Raw genomic sequence first — 16,859 nt, forward strand, 5'->3', positions numbered from 1 at the left:
TATACCAAATTTTATTAAAATATGCTAAATAAATTCAATTAAAAATTGAGATAGATTGGATATTTAAAAAAATCTGCCCATCCTAATTGCGACTTCCAACGACAAATCAGAAAAAAAAACATAAAACTCCTCGGTCCTCTTGGAATCTCTTGGGCGGATGCACATTGGTGTAGCTTGGGCGAGAACAATCTAATAGGTCAGGGTATTTTTGAAGTTTTTTACGGTATCCATTATTATTGTATTATTGTCTGTCTCATGAATCTCTTAATTATAGCCTGAACGGCATTTATATAGACCTATAATTTTTTTATTTTATTAATAAAATTATTATTTTTATAGCTCTATACGTGAGTGTGTGTTGTCTTGTCTTTTTTATGCATTCTGTTTATTGTCTTGTTTGCGACTTTGATTTTCCACCGTCGGAATGCATGGACTACTTTACTGTGCAGATGATGTTAGGGTACCATATATGTGTTGAATTTTTCTAAAGGTTGAGTCCGTGATAAACTGACGAGAGCATTTGCTATTCACATGCATAGCTCACCATCCACCAACTCACCACGCGCTGGCCCATTCTTTTTTTGCCCCTTCCCTTCCCCTCCCTCCTTCTTGCCACATGGCACACGATCCGCGTCAGCTGCAGGCCGGATCTGCGGTTTTTACGATCTGGGCGTTTTAAAAGTTGCCACCGTAACACGTCGTGGCGCCTAAAGCGAGCACCCACATCGCGACCTTCCCTTCCTCCACGCGGCGGTATCCCGCGCCCTATAAGGGATGGCCCTGCCTCGCAGTATTTAAAGGAGCTCCGTCGTGGCCACAGGGAACCATCGATCATATAAATCAACCCAAAAAAAAAAAAAACAAAAACTAGAAAGCGACCCGTCCACATCCGACCCCATCCATACAGAATCATAAGCGGAGCTTGTGGGGAGGAGAGAAGGGGAGAAACCGAGACCCAGAGAGAGAGAGAGAGAGGCAGTTTCTCGTCCAGTCCCCAGTCCCCAGCCAGCCACAGTATAGAGAGGGGGAGAGAGAAAGAGAGAGGGGGGAGGCAGGAGGAGGTGCGATCGGTCAAAATGGAAGCTGCTCTGAAGAGGCTTGGCCTCTCCAACGACGGCAGGAGTATGTTCCTTGCGGATCTTTGCAGCAGCAGGAGAAGAGCTACGAAGACTGCGAGTGCTTTCTCTTCCTCCTCTTTCAACGCCTCCTGGATCCGAGCGGTCCAACCTCCGAGAAAGCCCGCCTTCAGCCTCTTCATCTTTGTTGACAGGAAATCGCTCCTATGGGCTCCTGTCTCCTCTTCTGCTTCTTCCCTTACCGCATCCACAGCTGCGCCCGAGGTATGCTCTCTCCCCTTTCTGTTCTGAACGTGTCCGCTTTCTTCTTCTACCTAGGGTTTCCATTTCTTCTTCTACTTAGGCTTTTCATTTTCCACGTTCGTACTCAATGCCCCGTCATCACTCTATCGATCATTTTAACCCCGTGCTTCTGTCCTACTCGTCCATTTGATTCACCTTCGTGCATTTCCTTTTGTTTTGCCCTGTTCGACGACTCTGGGCTTCTTCGGAGTGCCATGCTTCTTCTTCTTCTTCTCTGGTTTCGGCGTTGTAACATCTGAAATCGTGCGGCAACGTTAATTTACCCCATATGCGGCATCGCTTGGCGATTCTTTAATGCTTGAGTTGGAGGGCTTTTGGTGCTGTTGTAACCTATTCATGACATTTTATACGCTTTATTCTGTAAGTTGTCTCTTGATTTCATTATTGACGTTTTTTGTTACCGGGTCGCACCTTTACGCCACTTCTAGTCTTGTTCCTCTGCGGTTCAGGAAGCTTATCCACAATCCTAGAATAGCTGCTGCGGTTTCGAGTAATTCTGGTCTCTGAACTTATTTTTCTGTCGCCGTATTTCTTTTTTTTTTCTTTAGATGGAACACTGCACCACGTATTCGTCATTCCATTTTTCTTTATTTGTGTGTGTGTGTGTGTGTGTGTGTGTATATATATATATATATACGTTAGATTCTATTCATTCCTTTCATCTTCGACTGGTGGGATGTGTCTTGCTCTGTTGTATCTCTGATGTGATGTCTTCATTTGTAAGTATGAACTACTATTAGTATAATGAAATCACTCGCTTGGACGGTCATGTATTTGAGATCCAATTGAGGAAGAAGAAATTGCGGCGTTCAGATTTGTTTGCCAGACTAGATTTTGTGGGACCTTAACAATAGAATTACTGAATGCAGGCAGAGGAGGAAACTAGTGATGGTCAGATTCAGACCGGAAGTGAGTCCGGATATTTCTTTCTGTCTTTCTTTTAGCTTTTCTTTGTCTTCGACCATACCTACCATTTGCCTAATACCTGCTGCTTCTCAGTTCATCTGCAGACCGCGCGCGTGAAATTCCTTCTGCGGAAGGAATGCCTGTTCGGTGAGCAATTTCTTCTTGTCGGCGACGATCCCATGTTTGGTCTGTGGGACCCGTCCAAGGCCATTCCTTTGGAATGGTCTGATGGCCATGTCTGGACGGCTCAGCTGGTGAGACCGCTGCATCTCTCGCGCGTGCGGGCATTTTAAACATACGTGATATATTTTGTAAATTGATCACCGACTGTCGGCCTCATATTGTGAACCAGGATGTACCTGTCGGGAAAGCAATTCAGTTCAAGTTTATTCGACGAGGCTTGGCAGGGGAGATCACTTGGCAGCCTGGCCCTGACAGAATCTTGAAGATATGGGAAACTACGGAGACTATTGTTGTTTCACCGGACTGGGACAATGTAGAGAATGAGGAGGAACTGCTAGCCATTCTGACAGAGGAATCAATCGTCATGGAGGGGAAGCCTGCAGCCGGCGATAGTAGAGATGTAACTGCTGAGACCCATCTGCAGAAGAGTGATGCTACAGAGATCCAAGGATGCTTGACCGACGAGAATCTCTCAGAAGGCATGGGTGATGCGAAGAAACAGAACAGCTACGAAGCGGATAGAATTCTGGTCCCTGGCTTGGCGCCTCTTCCTGTTGCAGAGACAGCTTCAGTTTTTCCTAAAGATGCAATGACTGGTGGGATGGTTTCCGATGCTTTGCTTGCATTCAATGAAGCTGAGGTCTGCAACCCATCGCAGGTAAATGTCTGATAAGGTGTGGATCTTGATTTTCTTTCTATAACCAACGCGGAGTTCATGTTAGGTTCTTCCGCCTTACTTTTCAGTCCAGCTTTCTTCTTCTAAAAATTGAGAGCCTTGTATTCCGCTTCTCTTATCCTGCTAATAAATTGGATGCATCACCTTTTGATCGCCCGATGTTATAATTTGTTTGCAATACGCGATTCAGATCTATAATGGAGGATGGTGTGTGTGTTAGTGCAATGCAGTGCGATAAATAAACAGCTATCTGCGATATTGTGCCATCACAGGAAACCAATGATTTGGTGAATTGTTATATGTATGACCGTAACAGAGAATAATGCGGCAACTATAAGAAATATGACTATGATGATAATCATTTTAACTTCTATCGATGATCATGGAAAATGGAAAATACAAATTTAGCAAATAATTCTTCCCATGTTTCATTTTTTTTTCCTCTTAATTCTTAATTCACATTTGTTATTGGTTTAGTTATCTGGGGAGGAAAGGAAACCTGACATACCCGAAGGAAACCTGCTTGATGAAGAATCCTCAATACTGCCAGAAACCTCTAGTGGTAATGATTCTGAAGAAACACAGAGCTATGGTGGTGATTTCTCCGAGGAAAAACTTCATCTAGAAGGATCAAACTCTCAATCAACAGCTGGTGTCATAAGGAACGACATCCAGTGGGGCAGGAGAACACTGCACCAGCTTCTTCTGAATCTGGGTTTCAATATAAATCCAACTGAAAGTGCTTGACATCCAAGCATAGATTCAATTTCATCTTTCTCCACATTTCAGGATGGCTTCGTGCAGGTAAAAACGGGAGCTTTTCAATCCCGTGCTTTCATCGCGTACTTCTTTCAGCTGTATGTTACTTTGTTCATTTTCCTGTCATGGCTTGCAGATTTTTGTAGCATGCAGCTGACGGTACCATGTAATATGGCTGTGGATTTGTGTATGAACTGTTGTATGGTAGTTCTTGACCTGCATGTAATGATATTTTTCATTGCTATGAGCAAACTTTATATCCTTTGTTTGGTCATTTGAAGCAAAGGGATGCATCAATAAGTGTTTGTCCTATCTTGAGATGTGTCAAATACGGACCGCAAAGATGCTCTGTGCCATACATTTCATGAGCTCACGTTTGTTGCAATTAATATCACCGCACCAATCTAATTGAAGAGATTATTCGCCCAGCAAGCAGTATGATATGTCTCAATGTGTGCTCAACCCAGTCTTCTGCAACCTAACACAGTGCCATTCTGAGTAGCCAATTTGGCGTGGTCATAACTTATCAACCTGATTAAAATTGTGTTCATGTTAGCCTGCTTTTGGCATGAACCGTGTTATTTGACAGGAATCAAGGCGGCTGTTCTGGTAAATTTACGTGGAAAGAACCACATCAGGCTATCTTTTATACGCAGCATGATGTCGCCAGCTAAGGGGCATGGCACAATCTGTAAGCTAGATATTCTATCAGTGCAAATCCTAGAGTACCAAACTTCGCTGCAAATCCCAGCACACAGATAACTCCACAAACATCTGGTTTGAAAAAATAATAATCCTCATTTATTGACACAATCTCTGTATTACAGAAGTCATTTTTCAGGCTCAACATCAAGAAACAAGGTGCTTTACACGATAGTTACATCAAATACCCCCTTCACTAAGCATATTTTAAATATAGTGACAATAAAAAAGAGCTTCCGTGGTCGCAAGGGTCCTTGGGAGAAAATAATTTGGTTATCTATTTTGGGTCGTTGAAGACATAATTGTGTCTGCCTGACTCTTGAAATTGTTAGATCTTATGGTTGATCTGTGCAGGAAATTCCATACGTCAAGATGCACGTCCGTCATGGCTGAGTATGCTTCCACATAAACTGTGTTGCAGATTGTTTGGCCAATCAAGAAAACAAACTCTGAAAATATAGAACTCCCAAGCAGAAGTTCCCCGTTGAATTTAGAATGCTTTGAACTAAGGCAAGATGCACGAGCTATGATAGTTGGACAAACATAAATTGCCTATGGGCCTTCAAACCACTCCAGCGAGAAAAGCAAGAGGGTGTAGTCTCTCACCCGCTGGTTAGAAGATTTGATTGACATGTTTATCATATTGAGAATATGGTAGGTTCTGTAACCCTTGCATCATCTCTTCCTTGGAGAACTATTGGAAGAGACGGTGGCAACCTGATCAGAAGAGATCAACTGTTGTAACTTGTAACTGAAAGCAAAATAGATGCGATGCATGTTAGACCAAAATTCATGAAATAGTAACTGTATAATCATTTTATAAGATCAATTCATTTTGCACAAAAACTTAAAAACGGCATAATGCAATAGTATAATAATAATGCACTTGTATGATAATGTGAAGGCAATAAAAGTGCAAGAACTTTGAGAACATGGTAGATTTTATATGTTAAAAAAATTAAAGGGAGATATAGAATGTAGAATGAGCATTTTGAACTATTAACAAGTCAGGAACCTCCTTTCCCAATGAAGTTCAAATGATCGCAGGCCTCTTAATAGATGACACCTGGATGAGTAGATAACTAGATATAGCTAGCAAGTCACAACGTCAGATCATGTTTCATCTACTCTCTTTCATGATCAAGTGGCCAAGCTAGAGGAGGATAGCAAGTTTGGCGGCTCTTCCAAAATAGGAAATGGATCCTCTGATAGTACCCCTCTTGCAATAAGAGAAATAGTTGGCATTTGGAGTTAATGAAGACACATACATGTGTGTGTGTGTCAATATATACATGCATGCATACACAATTTGTATAGTGAGCCTGCATTCAAGGGTCACAACAAAAAGGAGAAGCAAGATTTGCCAGGATTGGAAAACAGATCGGCAAAGATAATCATGAAATCACATTATATTTCCACATGGTGGATGCTGTCTTTCCTTTTCCAATAATAGAGGACTGATTTCAAGAGGATGAGAAAAGCAGCTGGATGGATAGAGAGAGAGAGAGAGAGAACAAACTCAGAGTGAAAAGAACTACTTCGGAACAAAATTTGACATAAAAAATATTCATGAAATGTATCTGAAATTCAAAATATCCAAAATTCAAAAGTATCCCCTTTTAGCACAGTATAAATAACAATCCTTCAAACATCTAAGAATGGCTGATAACATGAATATGAAAATAATTTATCAAACAAATTGTTAAGTTGAAAAATAGATTGGTTCTTGTATGGCCTAGGTAAGTCACAGGCACTATGTTGCTCCTTGTTAGTGATCTCTTTTCAAATAGGATCAGATCTCTATTTTGCTAAGCTCCTACGGATACAGACTTTGGAATATTCAGGACAACATTCCTTTCCCATATTTCTCCACCACTCCATGAAGGGTTGCTCTTCCATTCAACCCTGATTGCCTTATTCTACAAGATTTCTTTTAATTATATTTATGTCTACCTACTACCATGGACCTATGTGACCTTTTCTACTACATCATTCCACTAATAATCATGGAGATCCTATAACCTTCATCATCCTAACCATAACATGCTCTTCCAGCATACTCTGTTATAACTAGTGCTTTAAAGTGCTCATCATCAGACTATCCCATACAATGACTACATAATCTTCAATACTTCTGTATTAGTGTTAAGACATCTACAGAAGACTTCCAGAAGCAATGGCAGGGAAGGTTGCTTAGCATCAGACTCACGTCAATGAAAACAAGAGTACCTACTTCATGAAATCTGATTTGCTAAGAAGTATCATTTTTCTTAAATCCACTGCAAGAAAAGGGGATTCAGAAAGCATAAATATCTGAAACAAGTGATGATAAAAACAACTAATCTCTTTCCCAGCCCAGCTCAGATTATATAGAATTTAGACACTGATACTAGAACATTCACATCTTAATTCTCAACTTGTTTAGATAGTAATTATGTTTAATGATAGAATTCTCTCTTAAACTGAAATAAATTCAATAACTAGCTATGTGTGATGTGAACAAAAATTTTGCATGTAAAGATAAGTTTCTACATTTTCTAGCCCCCATAATAAAATCCTGCAAAAGTTCTGGCCAAATTCTCATCGCATGCTGCACAGTGTAGAACATTCTAACAATGTATGATAGAACTTGCTGCATCACCTTCCAGAAAATCTATCACCTGCATCAACTGTAACATGTTTTGCCCTCCAAACAATTTCTAGTCAAGTCTGTCGACTTGGCTTCTTCCTTATCACAAAAATTTTTCCGAATTATCTGTAACCTGTTTATGCACTGAATAGGAAAACACATAAACGATAATAAAAAATATGATGGACATAAAAGGTTAGGTGAAGTCTACACTCTCCACATTTTTTTGTCTTAAACGAAGCAATTAATTTGATGAATTTTAGGACAACATAACTCCCCAGGCTGCAAGGTTGTGACTCTCTATTGCATGTCATACTCTAAAGAAAGGAATTTGGCCAACAAAAAAATTAATTCAAGAATCAAATCTTTCTGTGAGATACAAAACAATCAAGAAAATCTCCTTCAAATTCTTGAGGCACAGGATGAAGGTTCTTCATGACATGCCAACTTCTATTTTCCTATAAAATAGAAAGGATGCTATTTATACCACATGCTGTTTGCATATTATGGCAAATTAACTAGGATAACATTCGTATAATCCTTGCATCTGAGTACCCCATGGTGACCAGTAGATGTATCATCAAATGTCAAGACCTTCAACACTTATAATACATGGATACCAAAAGTCGAGCTCTACTATAACATGCCTCAACTCCAATATATGTCAAATATTGGAGCAAACCAAATAGTTCCAGTAAATGCAATCAATACTTACATTAAGTGTCTTATGTTTCAAATTTAAAAAAGCTTCCTAGATATGCTTAAGTGACTTCAGATACCTCTAGGAATGAGGGAGAGGGTTTTTTTCTTTTTTATAGATGTTAACCTTCAATGAAATGGTATAGTTTTAGAGTTTGTGATATTGATACAAAAGAATGGAGTATGGATTCGGATCTATGGATTTGGATGATGACTAGATGATAAATTTATGATGTTAATTCTATTGTATAAAGCAAGCCTTTATGTATAGATCAGTACTTAAAACATTAACATAAAGTATGGAGCATGCTATTTTGATAGCCTGTTGTGCATTTTGGATACCTTCCTTGCATGTGTAAATAATACATATTTAGTCACTATTGTATTCTAGCCTTCTTGCATCCTACATTCTTAAGATATGCCATATTGGTATCCATATCCTCTTTTATTTATATCACATATCCATGTCTATGCCTCAAAGGCCTACAAAATGATGTCTCATTTGGGTTGTCAATCCAACACAATTTCACAGTGTTTACCGCTTCCCAAAACCTCCTTTTTAAAAAATCTTCTTCCACAAGAAAGGAATTAACACAAAAAAGAAATTATTTCAACCTAAGAACTAAAGACTCATTTTGTTGGAAAAGCATTCTGCTCTTCAAATTATCAATGATCTTTGCTCTTGAACATACATCAAGTTGTAATTTCATACAAGTAATAGCTATACTTCATGGTAGCTCAAAGTTAAGGATAATGTTCTCAATGAAAATGATAATACAAGAATACCTTTCTTACACATGTAAATAACACATAATTAGTCACTATTGTATTCTAGACTTCTTGCATCCTACATTCTTCAGATATGCCATGTTGGTATCCATATCGTGTCTTATTTATATACATATCCATGTCTATGCCTCAAAGGCCAACAAAATGATGTCTTGTTTGGGTTGTCAATCCAACACAATTTCATGGTGTTTACCACTTACAAAAACCTCTTTTTTAAAAAATGTTCTTCCACAAGAAAGGAATAACACAAAAAAAGAATTGATTTTAACCTAAAACTAAAGACATTTTATTGGAAAAGTATTCTGCTCTTGAAATTATCAATGATCTTTGCTCTTGAACATACATCAAGTTGTAATGTCATATGAGTAAGAGCTATAATTGGTGGTAGGTCAAAGTTAAGGATAATGATCTCGATGAGAATGATAATACAAGAATGCAATAAGGTTTGCTTGCATTGATAGGTGATGGAAGTTTATTATGTGCGATTATCAAGCACACATGAATAACCACTTTGAATAAACTGGATTGGCTTCTTTTTGAAAACAATTTCAAAGATAGATCTCCTTTACTTTTAGAGTCACCACTTCGTTAATTGCTTTGTTGCATTGTATTTTTCAATTAACTATTCTGTTGGAAACATGCATACATGCATACTTGGTCGTCCTTGAAGAAAATCCTAATGTACAATTTGTCAAACCTATTTGTTTATATATATGTAATACAAACACCGGCATTGCCACCAAGCTTAATTAGTAGATGAGTTATACATTAAACATCAAAACATGAAGACAAGGCTTGTGCCTTATACTTGTTGTCACACAAAAAAGATATTAAAGACAAGGATTCAGGTCTCAGTAGGACGTCCTGTGCGACATCGAGTCGGGTACCATCCCATATGTCGGGATAGGACCGTTCTGTTAGCATCCCAGCATCTCGATCAAAATGCCTTGGGACATCCTCTGTCCTAAGTATCGAGACGGGACGGCGGCACATCTCGTTCCATGAAAAAACTAAAATAGCCTCATCCACCACAGGATTTAAAACCTTGATTAAAGGAACATCCATACACTTTGAGAAGGTAAGGAACCGATGGCGGATGTATTTGAGAAAATGTGGGGTCAATTGACCCCACAAAAAAAATTGATCCCATGTGTATATACTAGTAGGAAAAGTTATATTGACTAGTAGGAAAAGTCAAAATTGATCCCATAACATTAGACATATAAATATATATATTAGTGGAAAAGCCAAAATTGATCCCATTAATTTTATGAAATGACTCCATATCTTATATAAAATTTTGAAGGATAACAAAAACCACATCAAAAAAGTGATTATGACCTATATTCTCTCTTTAATGACTCACATATCCTATCTCTTTCTTCCTCTCTCCCTCTCTCGCACCAATTTGACCTCTCTTCCTTTCTCCCCTTCTCTCTCTTTCTTTATTAATTACTTCTTTATTTATCTTTTAATATCCCGATCCAACCCCATTCATCCACCTCTTATATTTAAACCCCACATCAATTTATTTTTTATACCCTAAAAGGAACACATTAAAAGATAAAAAAAGTAATTATGACCTATATTCTGTTTCTCTTTAATGACTCACATATCCCACCTCTCTTCCTCTCTCATTCCACTTGGACTTCTCCTCCTCTCTCATTCTTTCTCTTTTTTTATTTATTACTTTTCTATTTATCTTTTAATGCCCCACCCCAACCCTAGGGTCCCCATCCATCCACCCCTTACATTTAAATCCCATATCAATTTATTTTTTATATCCTAATCAATCCAAATACAATAGATAACTATATGTTCGTCTATATTCTCAATCTGAATTAGGTATGTCTCTTTTTTAGCTTTTTTTTTGTAACATTCTTTTAGTTTTTTTTCTATCTTCTCCTTTTTTTTCACTCATCAAATATATATGATTAGAATAATTTTTGATTAGCCATTATAATTTTAACATGTAATAATATCTAGGATTCTATTATGGTGCTTCTTTATAATATTTTATTATAAAAGATATTTAAGATATTACATATTAACTTTTTTCTATATTTTATTTTTTAAAAAATAATATTTTATTATTATTTTTTCTTTCTTCTTTCTTCCTTGCAGCTCCTCTGCTTCTTTTTTTGTATTGACCCCAAAAAGCAAAATTCCCGAATCCATCATTGTAAGGAACTATTGCCAAAAATTAGTAATTAACTTTCAAATTGATGAACTTGCCCTGCCACGGATTGATTCTATTTGTTTCAAAATCTATTAGGGATAGCTAAAATGTCCAAATTTCCAAAGCGATGAAGAACAATGATGAAAAATATTACATTGATGAATTTGAACACTTCTTCCCTTGTGAATTGGGAGTTGCTTTAGAGTCCTGAGTGCCTGCTTAGCATTTTGAGAAGAGAGAAAAACACCCCAAAGAATCCTAGAGAATAGATCACTGCCTCCTCTCTCTGTCTCTCTCTCTCTCATTTTTTTAGCTCTCAAAGTAGATCGGCGGCCTCCTCTCACTCTCTCTCCCTCTCCCATTTTGAGCTCTCAAAACTTCCTCACAGCAATCCACTGTCTTAGGCATTAAGCTGTATGTCTCTCTCTCTCCCATTCTCTCTCTCATCGTTACTTTGTCTCTCTCTGTCTCACTGTTACTTCGTCTTTGTCACAAACAACTCTATGCCTCTATGGGTGTGGGTGTATATGTGTTTGCTTACAATTTTCTGTGTGTGTGAGTGGGTGGGTTCTGCGAGTTTGCTTTGTTGTGAGTGGGTGTGTGTATTTCTATTCTGTCCAACATCTCTTGGACGGTGAAAGTGGAAGACTAGAATGAAATGCATGGCGTAAAGCCATGAGCATGGTCACGTAAGTGAGCTAGGTGTCCTCATGCGGGTAACTTCTAAGAGGTGGCACCTAGTATGTTAACTAGGTAAGTTATTAATTATATCCTTGCCAAAAAAAATTATTAATTATATGCTTAGGTTGAAAGTTCATAACTGTTGAATAAAATTGTGGGTTCTTAGTTATTAATTCAGTCACAATTATTGATAGTTAATGCACGCTACTGCTTGGATTCTATCTTTGAATGGAAATGCTGATATTTGTGATGCACATAAACAATAGGAAAGAACTAATGCTAGTATTATATTTGAGGTGTGGTGTTTATTGGTGTGGTCCTTCTTCCATTATTCATAAACTACAGTTTGATGGAACTTCTACTTTTGAATGTAGGAAAAATAGATCTAAGATATTAGCTTTGTGATACTGGTATCTCTGTTTATGGAATCTATATTTATTTATCTTGCCATTTAGATTCATAAAAAACTGTGTGGAATAGGATAGGCAAATGCATATTACGAGTGTAACTTCTTTGCTATAAAATAATTTCGTAGGACTTGTCTAAGTTTCCAAATCTTAATTAAATCTTATAAGAGTAGCCAATTACTTGCTTGTCTAATTGTATTTTCAATACTTGTTTTGAAATATTTGTATAGGCTTATGGGTGTAAAATTGATTTTGTTTTTTTTAATAGATGGGTGGGAAATCAAGGCATACCACACTACAAGAATGGCCTACTGACAATGAATATGCTTTTATTACAATATTATATGATTGGGTAAAAAACAAACAATTGGATCCTAGCAAGTTTTCTCCCAGTGATTGGAATGACTCAGATAAAGAACTTAAGGAGAAAACAGGGACCTCATATGGTGTTTAATCATTGAAGGGGAAGTATCAACGATTGAAGAGACAGCATTTACAATTCTCACTGCTACTTGCCAAAACTGGTGTCACTTGGGACATATCCACTAACAAAGTGAACGCAAATGAAGAAATATGGCAGGAGTTTATTAAGGTAATTACTCTTATTTTTAGTTGGATTGTATTTGTGTCTCTTGGTTAGGTAGTTTGATGATTGATGATATCATAAACGATATTAACATGCAAAGAAACCATGAGTTCAAACAATTTAGGAAGAAGGAGGTGAGCATTATGAACTATTGGGCGAGATATTCAACAAGTCCACTGCCACCAGACAACTTCGCCATGCATCCATAGAGTTACCACCTAATTCTGATGAAGAAATGGAATTAGAGGAAGAGTTCATAGAGGGAGGTCTGCATGTGAAAGTTAGTGGAAGACACTCTACTAAGGATGGTGGGAAACAAACTGTTGATCTTGAGAGCTCTGACGAGTCTCCAGGTATGAAGAGAAAAAGCCTTGGAAAGCAAAGGTCACTGGAAAAAGCAATAAGAAGAAAGGAAAGACGTCCCAATTTGATAAATCTCTTCAAGATTGGTCGGCGTCACTGAGCGTCAGAAATGAGTTGAATATGGCTAGGCTTGAGAAGTCAAAGATTAGGTTGGAGAAGGAAAAGGGATGCACCAATCAGACTTCATTTGTTAGTGATCCTTATTCCATTGGTGCATGCATGGATGCACTGGATTCCTGGAGGGGATTGAGCAAGATGATTACTTGAAAGACTCTTCCATACCTCAGGGATCCTATGTGAAGGGAAATGTTCATTAGGCTGGATACTGAGAAGAAGAAGAGATTCATCACTAAGCTATCTGACACTTTTCCTAATCCATGAGTTGCATTTAGGACAGTAGTAGATTTATATTTGTCTATGTTTTGTGTTTCAGCTGTTCGTGTTGGATGACATTACGATAGGGCTAGTCTTATGTTTTTACTTTAATTGTTGTTTAGTACCATGATTTGTGTATTTGTGGTTGTTGGTGTTGGATAACACTATCCTATGACATTATCTATGCTTTATGTTTAATTTTCATTGATATTGTATGAAATTATCTATGATTTATGATTAATTATCCTTCATATTACATGTCATGCCATATGGTTTGGGGTTATTTATTGTTAACATCTCCTGTATGATGATTGTATAGGATGGATGATATTGATATTCATGAGTATCTTGAGGATGGAGATAGTGATGGAGATGATGAAATTGATGAAGATCTGGAGGACATTAGAATGCTTAGTTTAATGAAGAATTATCAAGATAGGATGTCTCGCCAACTTTGCAGGACATCTATCTTGCAAGGCCGAGAATACATACTTGAGCTTATGAACATGCATCCAAAGAGATGCTTTGAAAGTTTTCGACTGATGCTATATGTGTTCAAAGCATTGTGTCATCAATTACGATCATTGTTGGTTAATGCTTTGAGAGACGGAGATATGTTGAAGAAGGTGTTGGTATGTTCCTACTAGTTATTGCACAGAGCCATCATTTTTGTATGGTTGCCGAAAGATTCCAACACTCACCTCAAACTGTACACGAATGGTTCAAAAAGATATTAAAAGCTGTGTGTACGTTGGGGACACTTATCATACGTCCTCATTATAATGGGGAAGTCCCACCTGAGATTCAAAACAATCCAAATGGATATCTATACTTTAAGGTATGACTCACATGATAAATGACCTTTTTCTTAGAATACACTTATTTTAATTGTTTGGTGTGGCTCGTATGATAAATTACACATTTTTCTTATAACATACTCATTTTAATTGTCTTACATTGCTCTTAACTTATGCCAATTTTTGTAGAAGTGTATAGATGCCACAGATGGCACTCACATCGAGTGTAAGTTCCAACTCCTAAGCAAAATAGCTATCAAGGACGTAAAGTGCATGTAACTCAAAATGTAATGGCAGCCTGCTCTTTTGACGTGTTGTTCACATTTGTGTACACTAGATGGGAGGGAACCGCAAATGATTCTAGAGTTTTCTTTGATGCAATCACACGAGATGCATTAAAATTTCCATTGCCATCTCAAGGTATGAATGTTCTAATTTATTATGTTGCTCTAACTTGGTGTTCATTAAAGTGTGTTGCTTATAATCTTTCATACTAGATGTTGGGACAATTCAGCTGACTCCCCCGATTCCAACTTTCAATCGGCCTGATAAGCACGAACCGCCGACTATCAATTGGTTAGCCGATCAACAGTCAGCTATTCTCAACCTTTCTGGCAAACTTCGACTATGACGACTCAACTGACTTCGTACCGATGATCATCGGCATATCAGAATTGCCGACCGATAGTCATTCGGACTTTCACAATTACCGACATATAGTCGACATATTCAGACAACCGACATAGAGTCGGCATACCAGAAACTACCAGCGCAGAAAGTGCATAATAGCTAGAACATGATCAGTGGTGGGTATAACTACCCATCCCACAATCACATAATACTGAAATAAGCGGGATCCACATGTCTAACCGTTACAAATGGTTACCAACAACTCGTCTATAAAAAAAAGTAAATGAACAGCATTTGGTAAGACACTCTTTTGAGCTGATAATCTACCTCTCTAAACATTTATCGAAAAATCTCCGCCGGACACAATTTCAATCAGTGCGGACTTTATTTTGTAGGTGCTCTTCACCGGCGACGGACACAATAGAGGATTGGCCGCAATAGATTGGCGCACCAGGTAGGAAGAAAATACGAGAAATCATGGCAAAAATCAGAGCTCAAAACAACTCTACAAGATCCGCGAGGTAATCTTCCCATCAAAAAGATCTCCCTCCCCCACCTCCAATGGCAGAGCCCAGCTCTTCACGTTCTGTAGTCACTACAGACGCATAAATTGCTGCTTTAATGCAGCAAATGAAGGTGTTAACAGAGGCGGTACACAGTCTCCAACAACAACAAACACAGCAACAGCAGCAACCGCTGGCAGAGGAGCTAGTGGCGCATTCAATGTCATCCAAGTACAGTCGCTGTCCTCCACGACACTCTCCCTCTTCATCTCCAAAACAACAACCGTCTCAACGTTCTCATCGAGTCGAGCAACCATTTTCTCGACATTCTCATCATGCTGTTCATCATTCACGATGATCTCCCTCTTCTTTTCGTATCTCGATTCAAAATGCCACATGTGGAGCCATATGACGGCTCTACCGATCCAATTGATCATTTAGAGAGTTACAAGGCTCTCATGATGATCCAGGGGCAAGTACAGCATTATATTAAGAGCAACTTCAGGGACAAGTACAAACATCAGAAGAGGCCCTGGAGTACAGCATTATATGCACAGCACTTGATACATCTGATACACCTTGTTTCAAATGAACCCCAGCCTCCATATCTTCTTATGGCATTGAAAAAAAAATTAACAAAAGAGAAAATCAAGGACATTCTCTGGTACAAAAAAGAAGTTCAGCAACCCCACCTTTTACTGCAGGTTTACTCAACATGAATGAACATAGCTATGCAAATTAAGAACCAACCCACAACAGTGTTGCTAAACGTACATCAACCCAGAATGAGAGCAAATCCAATTTTTTCTGCAATTCCTGGGGAGCAGGGATTTCCAAGGCCAAATGCCTATTTTGCCCTCAGCAGTTCACCAAAGTCCTGTTTTGTACCTATTTTGGGTATATTATATAGTGCACAACATCTCCCAAGTGATAGATTATGAAGAACCCGGCCGCATATTCAATTTCTTCCTTTTTTTTATTTAAGTGATTATTAGAAAGTGCCCTGAGCATAGCATCTAAAAATAATTTACCAACTGGCATTTCTGTTGCCCAGACAAACAACCCAAGAGGGAGGGTGAATTGAGTTTTTAAAACTTAAAACAAGTATGTACTGAATTAACTATTATGCCTTTAATATAATTATGCAGTAGATGCAATATATGAATGAAAGAATAAAGAAAGCAAGCACACACACAAGGACAAGAGGATTTTTATAGTGGTTTGGTGCACATCCAGCACCTACATCCACTCTCCAAGTAAGAATCTTGAAAATTTTACTATAATCCTTCAAGATTACAGTTGGATAGTCTTAACCGAACTCACTATCCACAAACCCAGTTGATTTTTCCTTTGATTTACCAACTATAACCTTTACACGCCTTAACCAAAGCCACATAATCCAATTTCAGGGGTGGATTGAACATTTCCCTTAGTTTCAGCCCCTGCTGAAACTAATTATAGTAAACAGTGAGAAACAGAAAAATTACAACAAATACAGCTCCTTAGTTGAGCAGGTTTTGTTGTCGATGTAGCTCAGTTGTTATCTTCTTGAATGCTTGGAATTAATGCTATTCAATGATTCTTCAATGCTCTCAAGAATCAAGAAAAATTTAGAT

The 16,859-nt window shown here is 38.1% G+C and overlaps 1 protein-coding gene and 1 long non-coding RNA gene across 7 annotated transcripts in view; one reads left to right on the forward strand and one right to left on the reverse strand.

Moving 5' to 3' along the window:
• The first annotated feature begins 853 nt into the window (after positions 1–853).
• Positions 854–4,160, forward strand: LOC105035209 (uncharacterized). Its single transcript, XM_010910669.3, has 5 exons — positions 854–1,340; positions 2,249–2,288; positions 2,379–2,539; positions 2,638–3,126; positions 3,622–4,160. The coding sequence occupies exons 1-5, from the start codon at positions 1,077–1,079 to the stop codon at positions 3,889–3,891; spliced, it is 1,224 nt and encodes a 407-aa protein (XP_010908971.1). The 5' UTR covers positions 854–1,076; the 3' UTR covers positions 3,892–4,160.
• A 543-nt stretch (positions 4,161–4,703) lies between these two features.
• LOC105035208 (uncharacterized) overlaps positions 4,704–16,859 on the reverse strand; it is a 39,979-nt gene continuing 27,823 nt past the window's right edge. For all 6 annotated transcript variants that reach the window (XR_012135117.1, XR_012135118.1, XR_012135116.1 and 3 more), the window contains one exon: positions 4,704–5,356. This is a non-coding gene — a long non-coding RNA (uncharacterized lncRNA). The remainder of the gene's footprint in view (positions 5,357–16,859) is intronic.

Source organism: Elaeis guineensis, chromosome 10, assembly GCF_000442705.2.
Source record: "Elaeis guineensis isolate ETL-2024a chromosome 10, EG11, whole genome shotgun sequence".
In the NCBI taxonomy this organism is placed as follows: Eukaryota; Viridiplantae; Streptophyta; class Magnoliopsida; order Arecales; family Arecaceae; genus Elaeis; species Elaeis guineensis.

What these genes read in the sequence shown, in the direction of transcription:
- LOC105035209 (XM_010910669.3), top strand. Translation starts at nt 1,077, where the DNA reads ATGGAAGCTGCTCTGAAGAGGCTTGGCCTCTCCAACGACGGCAGGAGT. An exon ending in CATCCACAGCTGCGCCCGAG is followed by an intron (nt 1,341 to 2,248) that starts GTATGCTCTCTC and finishes TACTGAATGCAG; the next exon opens with GCAGAGGAGGAAACTAGTGA. An exon ending in AGGTCTGCAACCCATCGCAG is followed by an intron (nt 3,127 to 3,621) that starts GTAAATGTCTGA and finishes TTATTGGTTTAG; the next exon opens with TTATCTGGGGAGGAAAGGAA.